Consider the following 14,516-nt stretch of genomic DNA (forward strand, 5'->3'; position numbering starts at 1 on the left):
CTACAGTGCCCTGGGGAAACCTCTAGAGAAGAGAGGCAGCACTGCAGTTCTTGGACAGGACAAAACTAAGAAAAGAAAAGAAAAATGGAAAAGAAAGCAATCTGGCCTTTAACCCTTTTATTCCTCTGCATGTGCATACCAGTTTCCAAAGCAGAGGACCCAAGAGGGTCAGTGACAGGGTCAGGGAGAGCACCACAAGGCTCAGGGAATACCAAGCCCATCAAACATGTGCCCCGAGTCATGGCAGCACCCCCGGCTGCTTCCAGCTGCACTCACCTCCTGAGCATAGGGCAACTCCGAAACGCCACCGCTTCATACTCCTTACACCCAGCTCAGCATTTCCAGCCTGATTTTTCTCTGCTAAACACAGCAGCTGCTGTTGCTCATGTCACACCTTCCCCCATGCCCCCTGAACCTCTCGGTGCTGCTGCCCAGATGGGGAAGGAGCCCGGGCCATGGCCAGCAGCCGCCGGGCCCCTTTCCATCAGCAGAGCCCCGCGGTGGGCTCCAGCTGCTCCCGGGCAGCGAGCGCTGCACCGAGCAGGCAGAGCACCATCGCTTCTTGGCTGGTGGACAAGAGAAAGCGATCGAAAATAAAGATTAGTTTTCAAAAAAGTCTTCCCATCTCTTCCGCTGCCAACATCTCCGCTTATGTTTATTCAGCACCTATTAGCGCCATCAATCCTCACGCTGAAGGCTCACAACAATACTCCTCTGATCGAGGAGGGGAACGAGTCCGTCCAGCATGATATTAGACAATTTCGGCCTACCTGCTGTGTACACACACACCCAATTTGGCTCTCTCACCGCCTGGGGGAACACACAAGGCCTTACTACAAAGCAGCGGGCGCTGTGCTGGCCGAGGCTCTCACTGCTCAGCCCTCTGCCTCGTGTCGCTGTGGCCGCACGCACGCTCTGGCCGCGGGCAGAAAGCGAAGATAGCAGGGAATGTTTTGAAGCACACACGGGTACGTACACACACGAGACAGAGATCTGAGGACAGGGTCCTTCTTGCTCTCTGGGACCTCTTTCCTTCCAGCCTACATCTCCTCTTGCTGAGCTCAAGGCTGAGACACCGAAAGCCTTCAAACCTCACCGAGTTATGCTGAAAGTGAGGACGCTCACCCCTTAGAGGGCTGGGCCTTTTTGTATTTGTGTTAATTTTTATTCGTTTCTCTTTTAAAAATGTTAAATAGAGACAACCTCTTGTCAAACAAAGTGCCTATTCCCTCTCTGAGAACAACTCCACTCACGAAGTGCCCTCCCCTGGCACTGCTTTTCCTCCAGTGTGGTCATCACCGGTGTCACCTCCTAAGTGCAGGTTAGCTGATTTCTCTGGTGGCTACCTATAGAAAAGACCAGTCTTTAAACAAGCTTACACCAAATCCAAGTGAATAACTAAATAAAAATGACTTAGCAGGTGGTGTTAAAGGGAAAACGGCATTTAGCACATGCTCAGCTCCTGAAACCTTACCTTCTGACCCCAGCGTGGAAAAAAGGCTTACACACCACCCAACCAGAAGCCACCTAGCAGCTCTGTGACTGCTTTCACCGACAAGGTAATGTGATGACACGTTTTAAATAGATATGCTTTCAGACTAACCAAAATAACCAATTTGGAGACAACTGTAAATAGGATACTATGAAAAAACCACTAGAATTTGAAGCAGGTAAATTAAAGTCAGCCTTATACCAAATCGGTATTTCTGCTTATCTGAAAAAGGAAGCTTACTAAACACTTTGTTCACATAAAATATAATTTTGTTATAATCTCATAAAAATCTATCTTAATCTGTTTTGATTTTTTGCTCTATCAATTCCATACTTTGCCACTACGTCTGTTTTGGAGGAAAAAAAAGAGACCATCAGTTCATGACCGGTGCCTCCTGCATGCCTGGGAGATGCACGCAGTTCAGAAACCAACGTGCTTGTTTTCACAGCTTCTTAACCCTCCACGCTGTCAGTGGAACAATTTCCTTTTCTAACAAGAAAGTAATTTCCAGTAACTCATAGCAACTGAAATATGTTTAGGTACTGAAGGGAAAAAAAAACATGCACACAAACCAACACAGCACCTTTCTCTGCTTCAGTTTTGTGTCAGAGCTGGGACTGCCTTGCAGTAGTAAGGCAGGCAGCACTGGAAGCCAATTCACTGTCCGAAGACTTGACGTGTTTCTTTCTGTCTGTCTTTAAGGGGGTAATGGTGCTCTTTTTCCTGTAGCAACAGGAAAATTCTGGCAGAAAACCTGCCTTACAGATTCTGATGTTCAGATAACGTCATTCAATGAGAACAAGCTTCTGAGGAGAGAGCGCTCACCCTGTGTTTTGCAACTTATGTTCCCCGTGCACACAACCACCCACAGTTCATCAGCTGTACCTACTTTTCATTAACACCTGAAGTAATACCACTTTCCTACCAATTCCTAGTAGGTAAGCAGTAAATAAACCATTCAGCTGAACGCTCCAAATTGAAAGAACATCTTCTAGGTAGGTCTTCTTGGGGGACATCACAGCCAATAAAATTTTAAAAAATAATCTCATTTCCACTGGATAATTCATTCGTTTGCTAAATGCTCAAATGCTTTCTTATGACTTACCATCCTCTCTCACAGCTGCCCAAATCACAGCACACTGTGCTGAGCCCACAGCCTCTGGAGGCCTGTTTTTGCCTTGGGATAAAGCTGTGCAAGGAAGGCGTAGCAGGCAAGAGAAATCTGGGCAGACGGTGTGTATTTTAGTTCTAGATAGAAAGCAGAACCACCCAGCAAATGGAGATCTTGATATTCCAGTGCTCACAGTAACCCGGGAGTGGCCTTTCTGGTGGCTGTCCACAAAGCCACACAGCGGGTGTCACCTCCCGAGCCGCCCAGACTCTGCCTGTCCCCACATCCCTCCCGACGTGCCCGCCGCAGTGCGTCGCCCACCGGAGCACCACGGCCACCAGGTGCCCGAGGGGACACCCAACGGCACCCGCACGATTTTCAGTACAGGTACAGAAACCGAGCTGGCTCACACTTCTGTTCTCACAACCTCCATCACACATGACCGAAAGCGACCAAAAGGTTCCGAAATTGCTAAGAGGGCAGCAGCAGCACTGCATAAGCCACCGCTTCCATAAGCACCGAGGCTAAAAACAAAAACAACACAAGCATACAGCAAGGCGACAGCTCCTGGGGGCGATGCTCAGACAAGACGCTTTCGCTGTTAAAACGGAAAATGACACAGGAATTTGGGCAAAGATACTGCTCTGGCTTGAACAGGCACAATGCCAGGATCTTAAGTCAGGGCTGAACCGAGCTCGAAGTTTCTTCATTTATCTACTAAAACAGATGGCAGAGAACTGCAACTTGGCTCCTGTTTCTTTCCAGTTATATATCACACAAGCTGAAAGGGTAGAGGCTTTGTGATATAATAAAAAGTGTTAAGTTTTGTTGACGTTTTAGCTGGGCCAAGGGAAAGACGCTGCTCACGAAGCACACATCTGGATTTGCGTCAAATACCACGAAGGGGCAGGGCACAAACAGTACCTGTGTTACAAGAAGTAAGACCATTTCTCTGATGGATTTTACTCATTTCAGGTCAAAATCGCCAGTGACAATGTTGTGGAAATATCCAGAGCTGATCAGTGGGGTGCAAGGATCATTTCCATGTGTCAAGACAGCTCCTTTCAGCAGCCCAGCGCTCCAGCTACCAATGTGGGGCTGCTGCTGGTTCACTCACCTGCTCAGGCTGGAGCGGACAGGAGGTGTCTGCAGCACAGCTTGCTGCAACTAAAGGCCATGGGCAGCACTGCAAAGAGCCCCTCACCTGTACAGAGTGAGGGTTTCTTCCAAGGCTGTAGTTTCAAAGAGAGAGCATGCACAAAAGGCTGAGGTTACCTAGGCTATCGCCCCAAAGCCATCAGGCAAGGCTGTTTAAAATAAAGAGCTTTTGGTGTAGTCAAGCTACTTAAGTCTCAAAGCTTAACCATTTGATATCAGTTACAAAATTACTTCTTTCGGAAAAGACAGAAAAATTCCAAAGTAAAAATTCCGCTGTACTCGTGGCCACGTGCTGCACACACACACTGTTAAGATCCTATATGCAGTTTGTGTAGCATTTTGTATAATTCACATGTTTGAACAAGTTTCTCTGTAGTGCATTGTGTTCTGAATAATAATATCTACAGAAGCTATCAGTTTCAGAAGAGGAAAAGGTGGAACTTCTTACGTAAAGGTGCAGAATTACCTCCATTAAAAGCTTTGGTAGAGCACCAAGCACCAGCACAATGCATTGTTGCAAAAATAAATAAATCATTTTTTGATACAAAGACTACATAGTAACCGTTCACACTTCCACCAGAGCAGAACACATCTGAGCAGGTATTTTTAGAAATAAGCGAGTAACCCTGCGGAAAGGACTGCCCCTCTTGAATGGGATCTTTATGGAGAAATTCCTCAAGCACAGCAACGCCGCGTGCATTTTGTGCGAGTTTCTCCAGAGTATTTCCCCTTCGTGAATCTGTTACTGCTCGGTGTAAGGTGGAGCAGCTGGTGCATTAGCAAGTCATTTACAAACGACTAAAATTACTTCCTGTTTTTAATGGGCACAACTTTTTTCCCCCCCTCCAGCAAACAGTACACACAGGAAGGTTTTCTACGCACACCACCCGCTCAGACTTTTTGTCAAGTGCTCGGAGAGGAGCTGTGCTCTCAGCTGATCCTGGAAGTCCACCGCAGCCACCCTGGATGTGCTAGCGAGACCGAGCTCTGCATTTTTCCTGCCGTTACTCACAAACATGTGATCTTGCAGACATTCTGCTCCAGATGTAGCAAGAGGAGAGCGCACAGCCGCCGAGCACGAAACCACTGCGCGCGTTACTTTCCACTTGTACAGCACGTCTCTAAAGCGGTCGCCTCTTGCATTAAGCCAAAATTACAGCAGAAGTTTCAGGCTCCGAGTCACATTGGGCCAGTTTATTCCAGAACATAAGCCTGAATTTGTCCAAGCTGTCACTAGGAGTGTATGCTTACTCTGAAGTGTGCACCCACCAAAGGATAAACCCCTCTGAAAACACACGGAGGGCAACCTCTCAGTCACCAAAGGAGCTGATCGTTGCAGGAGAGCGAGATCTGGGACCTGGGTCAGGTAAAAACACCTTCAGTCACCAGAAGACAAATGGTGGAACTGCTGCGGAAGAGAAGGAAGAGCTCGCAGCGGACAAACCAGCACAGACACCTCTTTGTGCCCCTGCGACCTCGTCTAGAGGAGGAAGGAAAAATCGGCACCTGTTGCTCTGCAGAAACACCTCCTTTCAGCGCTTGCCAAGTCTTCTGTAAAGCACACATAAAGGAGCATTTTCATTCCAGCACAGCTACACGTACGCACAGGGACCGTGACCAGAAGCCTCCCACCGTGGCGATCAGGTGCCAGCTCACCTCGGCTCCACAGGAGCAGAGCCTGCCTCATGAGACCTCTATTTTATTTTATTTTTGGCAGCAGGGCCCCCTTCAGATGACAGGGGCACAGCCCAACCCGCGGAGATCCCAGTGCTGGAAGGCACCGCAGGGCCCACCCGCTGCAGCCTCTCCTCAGAACCATTTCTCCCTCAGAGGAAGGAGCTGAGGCGCTGGAAGGGGAACAGAGAACGCCGCCGCCCCAGGAGCAGCGTGGCCAGCCGGCCTCTGGCACCTCGTGCCACCCGTGGCGAGGAAGCGGCCATGTTGCCTCACAGGGCTCTGGAGGCACCACCAGGGCCTTGTCAGCACATGAGGAACCGACATGAAGGGCGCTAAGGCGAGCTCAGGCAGGGCCTGGCACCCGACCGTCCCCAAAGCGTTTGGTCCCTGCGAGTTCTGCGGTCACACACCCCTCACACCACGGGGTTGCTGCTCCAAATTAACTCCTGGCATCACACAGTAACACAAGGACAGCCATCATGGCCAGCCTGCTGAAAACCTGCCTCATGGGGCAACGCTGCTCCTCCAGGCACCATAGCCCCGGCTCCAGGCCTGACGGATGTTTCTGACAGACTTTTCTGACAGACTTTTCTGACAGACTTTTCTGACAGACTTTTCTCCAGGACACGCTGGATTCAGCAGCCCGTGCCCACCTGCAGAAGCACCGGGAGACCTCCAGACCTCCTTCTGGCTTGGAGATCTTCACCAGAAAGCGTCAAAAACCCTCCTGTCTCCAGAGGAGCTTACTGGCAGCGATTCATTTGCATCTTTCTCCTTCCTCGACGAAACTCGACTGAAAGCACTGGAAGGTATGTAAAAGCCCAGATGACAGGAAATGCAAAACAGAATTTGGCAACACAAAGTCCTCTGGAAAACAGTGATATATTTCAAAACACAGGCCAAAGTCATCGTAGCAAGAGAGAAAACTGCACATAAATCAAACATCTATCAAAAACTGGCTGCACTCAAGCTAATGAACACAACCAAAAAGCCAAAAACTCTTCCAGAGATATTACAGAAGAGACAGACATAAAAAAAAAACAAAAAAAAACTTAAGGGACATTAAAAGGCAAAAATGGGCTTAATAAAAACACAAGAAAATTTCTGGATTTCTTAAAAATTATGGGACAACAGCTTTTAAGATTCATCAGATAACTGGAAATGATGAAAAGCAGGAGCTATTATAAAGCAAAGTCCAGCTGAAGCTCTTTTTGGAGGTGTTAAGGCTGTGAGGTGGTAATATTTCAGTAATTTTACAGCCCCGGTGAACAATTTGTGGAATGGCAGAAGTGAACAAATATCAACACACAGCATTTCACTAACAGCAGTTGTTGGCCAGACTGGCTGCCACGGAATAGCCTGAAAAAGCCTCGTGAGGTGCTGTTAGGCTAAGAAATTTGCAGGCTGTGCAGGACTAATGTGGCTGTGTAAGAGACTTGACTCTCCGGGCTTGGGCAGGCTCTGGTACAGCAGAAAAGCCCCTCACTGGGTGGACTGGGATACCTGGTTTGCTGGAGATAAATCCAGTCGGAGCTCTGGCAGTGGTTTTACCAAGCCAAATCTCCGAGCTCCCTCAGACTTTGGGTCTGATGACACCACGGTGTCCACATGCTGCTAGCTCTGAACTCCTGAGGCTTCTAATAAAGCTGTACCTAAAAACTGCAGAGCAACACGGTAACCTTTGCTGGTTACCCCTGCTCTGAGCACAGGAGGAACAAACGCAAAATAGTCCCTGCAACGATACCACACCATTTACGTCAGCGCTAGCTACCTTCAGAAATAATGCGAGCGCTTACCAAGAAGTTCTGTGGGTAAAACTTTGACTGGAAAAAGAACGTAAAGACAACTTTCATGTTCCTCCTTTACCTTACTCCAGCCTCCTTCACAAAAAGTCCACCATAACGTGTTGCCAGCTGTCTCCAAATCCCTTTGCAGTTTAGATCACTAGAAGAAAGCAGCTCCTGGCTCAACAAGCAGTTATATGTTGGTGTAAGAAAGCGCACAGCATTCATACTGTGCAAGGCCACCAGCTCTGCAGAGGAGCTGCCTGGTGAGGCACCCTTGTATCCCACTACCCACTTCCAACTCTAGGTTTATTGCAATTCCCTTGATGAATCCAGCTGCCAAAAGCTACGTGAAATGAAACAATTCTCAGGATACCACTTAAAGTCACTGCCACAGCGAAATAAAAGGAGTCTGGCCTGATGGGGGATACTTGCCTAGACAGACCCCAGGAAACACCACCTTGCAGCCAGCCTCAGGCCCTTCATGTCTTGGGAAATGGCAAAACACCAATAAAGGAACAGCCCCTCTTACAGAAAGACCCCCAGAAAGCATTATTCTAGAATGACTGGAAATGGCCTTCTCCATGTAGAAAGTAACATTTAAAGTTACTTACTCCTGTACCTTTCCACTTGGAAAACTGCTCTTGTCCTCAGAAATACCCAGAAACCCAAAGCAAGCCCCTAAAGGAAGAACGTGCCCAAAAAACCTCCATACGGTTGGTAAGACTCGAAACTAGAAGGGGTTCTTTCAAGCTTGAACAATTACCACACAGCTGTACCTCTACAACAGGTGCTTTAACAAGAGCGAAACAGAGTTTGCAAACATCAGTGGAATGCCCCTCGGGGTGAGATGGTTCTTTAGAGCTCCCTAGGTTAAAAAAAAAAAAAAAAAAAAAAAAAAAAAAGACACTGAAACTTTTATTGAGGTTCAGTGTAAAAAGAACTCCTAATTGATAATCCCGCTAACCTCTCACTAGGTGGGAAGGATGTCTAGATATCCAAGAGAACAAGCACTGAAACTTGATGCACAGGATGGAAAGAAGCACTGACTTTCCACCCATAACCCCAAAACGTTCCAATACTGTAATTCCATACTACAGGAGCATCCCTCTCCCTCTGCAAGAGGTTAAGAGTGCTGCAACCCCAATTACTGTCTCAACAGACTCACCCTCACACAAAGATTCTGCTGCAGCCCTTACAGCTCTATTTACCATCAGAAATACTGTCCACAAATTTAACAAGTTAGGAAGAAATGTTTCTTAACAACAAAGACATAAACTGAGACCTCGCAGCAACTTCCTGAGCTTTGGGCTCATTCTATGGAGTGAATTTTGAAGAACAAAAGGATGGCCAAGGTCTCAGTGCTTTCACAGCTCCCTCCCCTCCAAAGCACTGAAGTGCACAGCAAGGAAGCCAAAAAAGAAATACCAGCTTGTAAGCAGCTTCTGTGGCAATCGGGAATCCAAGAGCACGGTGGAACACCGTGTGAGCACGCACAACGCTCAGCAGAAACCTGGGGCTGCTTCTGCTTAGCTTAAGGAAGGTTTTGAAAGATTGTGTCCACCTTACTGGGGAGATTGATCAGAAACAGGGTTTCTAATAGGGTTCATTTCATTGGTATTTAAAAATGTATCTACATTTTAGACACTTGCACAGCACACGATTCGTACAAACAGCTTTGTGTATTTTTATAACAGGAATACTTTGCCTCTGAAATTCTAGAGAAGAGCATACCTGGAATCTCATGTTCCTAATGACCGTAACAGCCCAAGCCTGGGCTCGGCTAGTCCCGTCTCCTGTCACCAGCAGCGGCCACTGCCAGATGCTACAACGCGGCCAGGGGATCCTATTTATAGCTGAAGTTGCCCTCGGGGAAAATCCACTCACGTGAGTATTATTTGCAGTAGACAGCTGGTACTCTACACCTTACAGCTTAAGGGGTTGTCTCTTCTCTAGAACACTTGCAGGTGTTCCTTGTAAACAGATTTTACTATTAAAACTTTGAATGTTTTTGCTCTTCCTGTGAATGCCTCGCTGTGCAGAGACATTTCAGTGTAAGGACCCAGCCTGCCAACTGTCCTCAGCCAAGCTGCAGGGCTGAACTACCAACATGTAGTGGATCTGTCGTGACTTCCTGACAGTGCTTCCATAACATAAATGGCTCCTGTATGTGGGGAAAAGAAGACAAACTGGGACATCAGCAAATGCTTTACAGCTGCTAACTCACTGGTCCCATCACGGAGCTGTTAACTGCTCCAGCACCTAGCTCTGAAGGACCTCTGGTTTGGCTGGAGTCACTCTCAGCACCCAGAGCAGACAGAAAGATTCTAGGCAGGAAGAAAAAATACTAAAGAAAATACTTCGCGCCTGAAAAGCATTATGTTATTTTTGAAATAACGTAAGCTCAGATAAGTAGAATTTATGCCCTAGTAAGTTTTCACAGTAAGCCTGAATGAAATGCAAAGTATATTCACAGACAAAAAAAAAAAAAAAAGAATAAGCATCAAAATCATCCTGATATGTTTTGTTATACTGATATCGTTGCCAAAGTAGCTAGACTTTTAAACATATTAATCTCTAAATATATGAAGTGAATTCGTGTTTTTTATGGGTGTTCTACAGCCTCCTCAATAAAAGGACCACGCTTTCACAGTGAAGGCAAACAACAATAACAGAGCTCACAATATTTGGAAAAAAAAAAGTTTTGTTATTTAGAATATAAGCAATAATAATCTATGAACACAATTTTGTATTACTGAAACCGATGAGAGTGTTGCCCTCATGTTTGCTGGAAACAGACTAAAAATCCAGAGCACTTGTTTGCAGTCTCTAAATTCACAGCCGTACTAAGTAATGGTCTGTGTTTTGTGCATTATCCAAAAGTTTCACCAGTAACTGATAAGGCCATATATAGTGAGGATTAACTCCAGACTTATCCCCATTTGGAAAACAAAAGAAGCCATTAGGCACCATGCCTAGAGGGCATCTGTATTAGTCCTCGAAATATAATACTTGGCCCTTGTAAGAAAGAGCCAGGTCTCGCACACCCCCCAGTCTCCGCCAGCAGAACCTTCAGCCTCCTCTTGGGATTTTACACAGGTCTGCCAAAAAATAACTAACAACTGCAAATTCGCTGGTTACTGGTTGACAGATCACATCACAAAGAGAAACGGCTCTACGCAGGCGGAGGAGGGTAAGGCAGACGGCGTGACATATCTTTCTGAAAATTCACATCCAGTTTGGCACAGAACGATGCTTGTTGAGAGGGAAGAAGAGCCGCCTCCTTGCAGAGTACTCACTTTCGCTTCTTTCAACACAGGCGTGATCCCCACACTTCTGCCCCAGGGTCTGCATTGCAGCTGTTGAATTAACCGCCAGTCTCCACGCAAATTCATCCTTACCAGAAGTCTTAACAGGGTGGAAAAGGCACGGCAGTTACAGAGACCAGCCCTAGCGACCCTCCCCATCAAGGGTCCTGAGCCAAGTATTAAGCTGGTTTCAAAAATTGGATGACATGGACGCAATTGTGAAGTTTTGTCTCTTAAAAAATACTACAAAAAAAGAAAAAAAAAAAGGGGGACCACCTTCCAGTAAGTGGCAGGGAGGCACAGGAGCAGCTGTGACCAGTGTCTGTGGAAGGCACGCTGCACCAGACCTCACGCAGCGTCCAGCCACGTTTCCTGCCTGTGTGAGGACACCACGGACCCGTCGACAGCGGGATGCCTCAGATACTGAAGTTATGCTCCTGACCACCTGAACTGCTGTCTGAAATTCTACCAGGGCACTTAAACATGCCACCACGCAAGCTGAGCGCGTCAGCCAGGTATCTCCCCTTACAGGCCAACCCAAGGGCTGGTCGTTTCTGAGCTTGTTGGGTAAGAAATGTCAGGACGAGCTGGAGGAGTTCTTTATGACATTGGCAGAAGGCTTTCAAGAAGCTCGCAACTCTTAGTAGCGAAGCGCGTTTGATTTGCATTCGAGTTGCAAACTTTGCACTTTTAAACGATTTTGCAGGCTACCTTTTGGCCACTCCAGCCAAGCCTGGGACCGCGTCGCCTTCCAGCGGAGCAATTATCTGGCTGGGCAACAGCAGCACCTCGTTTCGCAGCCGCAAAACGCTCCCGTCCCTACCCTCACCTCCGCACCCAGCCCTGGGCGACGTCTAGGCCCCGGCGCAGGGGTGCCGAGGGAAACGTCCCCCTGCACAGCAGGAATTTGGGGGGACCCCCAGAGCCCAGCGTGTCCCCAGCGAGGCCACCAAGGCGCAGGATGCTAAGACGGGGGCAGACCCCTAGCAGCCCCTGGGGCTCGGGACGGGCTCTCCTGGAGAAAATATTCCCTTTTTTAACGCCTGCCAGTGTCGTGCTTGGCACCTTTCGGTGGATCCAGTCGCGCTGCGGTTAAATCGCGACAAACCCCGCGGGTAAACCCCAATTTCGGCTCGGCTGCGGGGGCAAACTCGGCGTTTCCGAGCCCTCCCCTCCTTGCCCCCCTTTTTGAAGGCTGCTCCCTGCGGATCACGAGCCCGTGACAAGCGGCATGGCCGCCTCCTCGCCTCCACCCCCGAGAGCCCCGAGCATCCCCCGGGGCCCCACAGCGACCCCGGGGGCCTCACAGCGGGGTCCGGGGGGGCTCCAGCCCCGGCTCCAGCCCCCGGCGTTGGGGGACCGAGCCCCGGGGCGAGGCTGAGGGGAAGCGGCGCCAGGAGGGGCCCGGAGAGGGCTGCGGGGGAAGGGGCGCTGCCGCCCTTCTTCCTCCCCTCCTCCTCCTCCTCCTCCTCCTCTTCCTCCTCAGCCCCTCAGCGGGTGCAGAAGTTCAGGGCTGTGGGTGAGGTGGGTGGGTAGGGGGGGGGGGGGGAAGCCCCGGCCCTCTCACCTGAAGACGCAATCGTCCCTCGCGTCCCTGGCGGGGGAGACGAGCCCGTGCTTCTTGTTGAAGAGCTTCTGGAACAGGGTGGGCGGCATCTTGGGGCCGCTGCCCCCCGGCCGTCGTCGCCGTCGCCACCGCCACCGCCCGCTGCCTCTGCTGCTGCCGCTGCCCCCAACACCGCCCAACGCCGCCGCCGCCGAGCTGCGCCGAGCTCCGTCCCCTCCCGGCGCCTGGTTCCGCCCGCCCGCCTCCATTCGGTGTCACAGTCATATGACGGCCATTAGTCACCCGCCGCGGCCAACAGGGGCGGGACGGGGAAGGAGCCGCGGCCCCCCGAGCCCGGCGGCAGCGCCCAGCGAGGCGAAGGGAACGCGGAGCCCCCGGCCGGGGTTGGGGGTGTGTGTGTGTGGGGAGAGCCCCGGGGATCCGCCGGGAGCAGGGCGAGGAGCGGCCCCGCTGCCTCCTGCCCGGGGAGAGGCGGTCGGAGCCCCGCTTCAGAGCCTCTCGCAGCCCCGCTGAGGCTCCCCTGCCTTTCCCGTCTTCTCCCTTAAAGCCTGGAGCTGCGCGACCCCCGGTTTTGGACCTGCAGCTGCCCCACGAACCCGGTTTCTGCCCCTTTTTCTTCTCGCCCGGCTGGGGGCAGCTCGCAGCGGCTTCTCCCTTCCCGCAGCCCCAACCCCAGCCCCAGCCCTCCCCGAGTCAAAGCGCCGGGCAGGAAGGCGGCCCGCAGGCATTTGCATGCAGAGGAAGCCATCATAACAAACACAACAGCCGGCTGGGCTGCAGAACGGCCCCGGGGACGCGGTGCGCTGCGGCTGGCTCCAGAACACCTATAAGCCCCCCAAAAAGTTAATTAGCTTTTATAAAATCAAAAGGAACTGCAGATTATTTATTTATTTATTTATTTATTTATTTTGCAGAACTGTTTATTAATACAGCTTTAAACGAAAATGGCAACACTGGGTACAGTTAAGAGTCTCCTTCACTGTCTCCCTCTGTAGACACAAGACCAGCAGAAAGTTAATTAATTAAGAACTGGGTAAACAGAAGCGATTCATTGCTTTCCCCTAGTTTAATTCCATTTTCTAAGGCAGCATATGATGTAACGTTAAATTAAAACACTTTTAAACAAGGATAGTTTAGTGGGTAACACGTGCAGGGGATCACTCTATAGATAGATGTAACCAGCCACCTGGAGGAACTCAGGCTGCTCACCTGCTAGAAGTTGATGATGATTATAACAGAAACTAGGAATTAACGTTCAGATGCATCTTTTCCCCTGTGCTCTGTATGCAGGATACACCTGCCTGCTGCAGATACACAGACGATTGATCTTCAGGCTTTCACATGGTGAAAGAATATAATACCTTCAAAGTCAGCACAGAAATACAGTTTCAAATAAACCCTTCAAGTAGGGAATAATACAAAATCAAAGAATTTGGCCAGGAAATGCAACTGAGCTTTCAACAGTTCCATAATTTACAGCATTGAAGACAGAGCTAATCTCAAGTGCATTAAAATTCAAGTTGACAGCGTCTCTTTAAAATATTAATCTGTTCCCAAAGCTCCTAAATTAACAGCAAGGGATTCTGAGGCTTGGTTAACATACCTTCATCAAGGTAGCAGATGATGGACAGTAAGAGAAAATGAGATGAATATGATTAACCATCCATTTTCCTGTAAAAACCTCCCCACAGATAAATCCTTATACCTACACAAAAAACATGAATTTCTATTTATCTGTCCAGTCTGCATAGCCTTGGGCATCGGGTCTGGCCTGTCTTTACAAAGATTACGGACCAAGATACGGAGCCTCTTGTGTATAAGGGCTTTACTCTCCGACAGCAGCACACGTACCCTGTAGCATTTCAGTGAAGGAGAAGAACCATCCTTCATCATCTCCAAGCACTTTGTCTCCCGTAAGTACCATTTGGATCAAAAGTAACCGAAAAGTATTAATGAAAACCTTCTTAGAGTTTTTTTTGTATAATACATTTCCGAAACATTTGTCTACAATGCTGATTTTCCAGTGACAAAGCACTATCACAGCTCTTGCACAAACTGACTCACTGCGATTCCTTTCAAGCCATTAAGACTTCATCATGTCTAGGTCTGTGACAGAGCAGCCCTATTGATATCGAGCGGACTTCTTTCCTGAATCACTGCATAAATAAGCTCTTACCATCCATTAGCTGGCTGTGACCCGTAACTTTTATCCACTAACATGGAAGAGCCAGTTCCCCCTGTGAATGAAATTTTATGCAGTCATTCTTCAGTTTGAAACCAAAACATGGGAAAATGCCTACCCTTTCAGAAAAGGGGAACAAGAGGGGATATTGTCGTAGCCTCAAAATGATGAAAATTTCCTTCCCTCGGGCAGAGTGCTAGCCTTGCAATTAATTATACTTTCTCTAAGAGTCAGACA

General features: G+C 49.0%; 1 protein-coding gene across 2 annotated transcripts in view; it reads right to left on the reverse strand.

The window, feature by feature from the left end:
* The window catches only part of FNIP1 (folliculin interacting protein 1), a 65,152-nt gene extending 52,854 nt beyond the window's left edge, over positions 1-12,298 (reverse strand). For both annotated transcript variants that reach the window (XM_082771645.1, XM_082771644.1), the window contains exon 1: positions 12,098-12,298. In XM_082771645.1, the coding sequence (XP_082627771.1) occupies positions 12,098-12,186 (89 nt within the window). In that variant the 5' untranslated portion in view covers positions 12,187-12,298. The remainder of the gene's footprint in view (positions 1-12,097) is intronic.
* Positions 12,299-14,516: the final 2,218 nt, after the last annotated feature.

This window comes from Aythya marila (genome assembly GCF_965140915.1).
Source record: "Aythya marila genome assembly, chromosome: 14".
NCBI lineage: Eukaryota > Metazoa > Chordata > Aves > Anseriformes > Anatidae > Aythya > Aythya marila.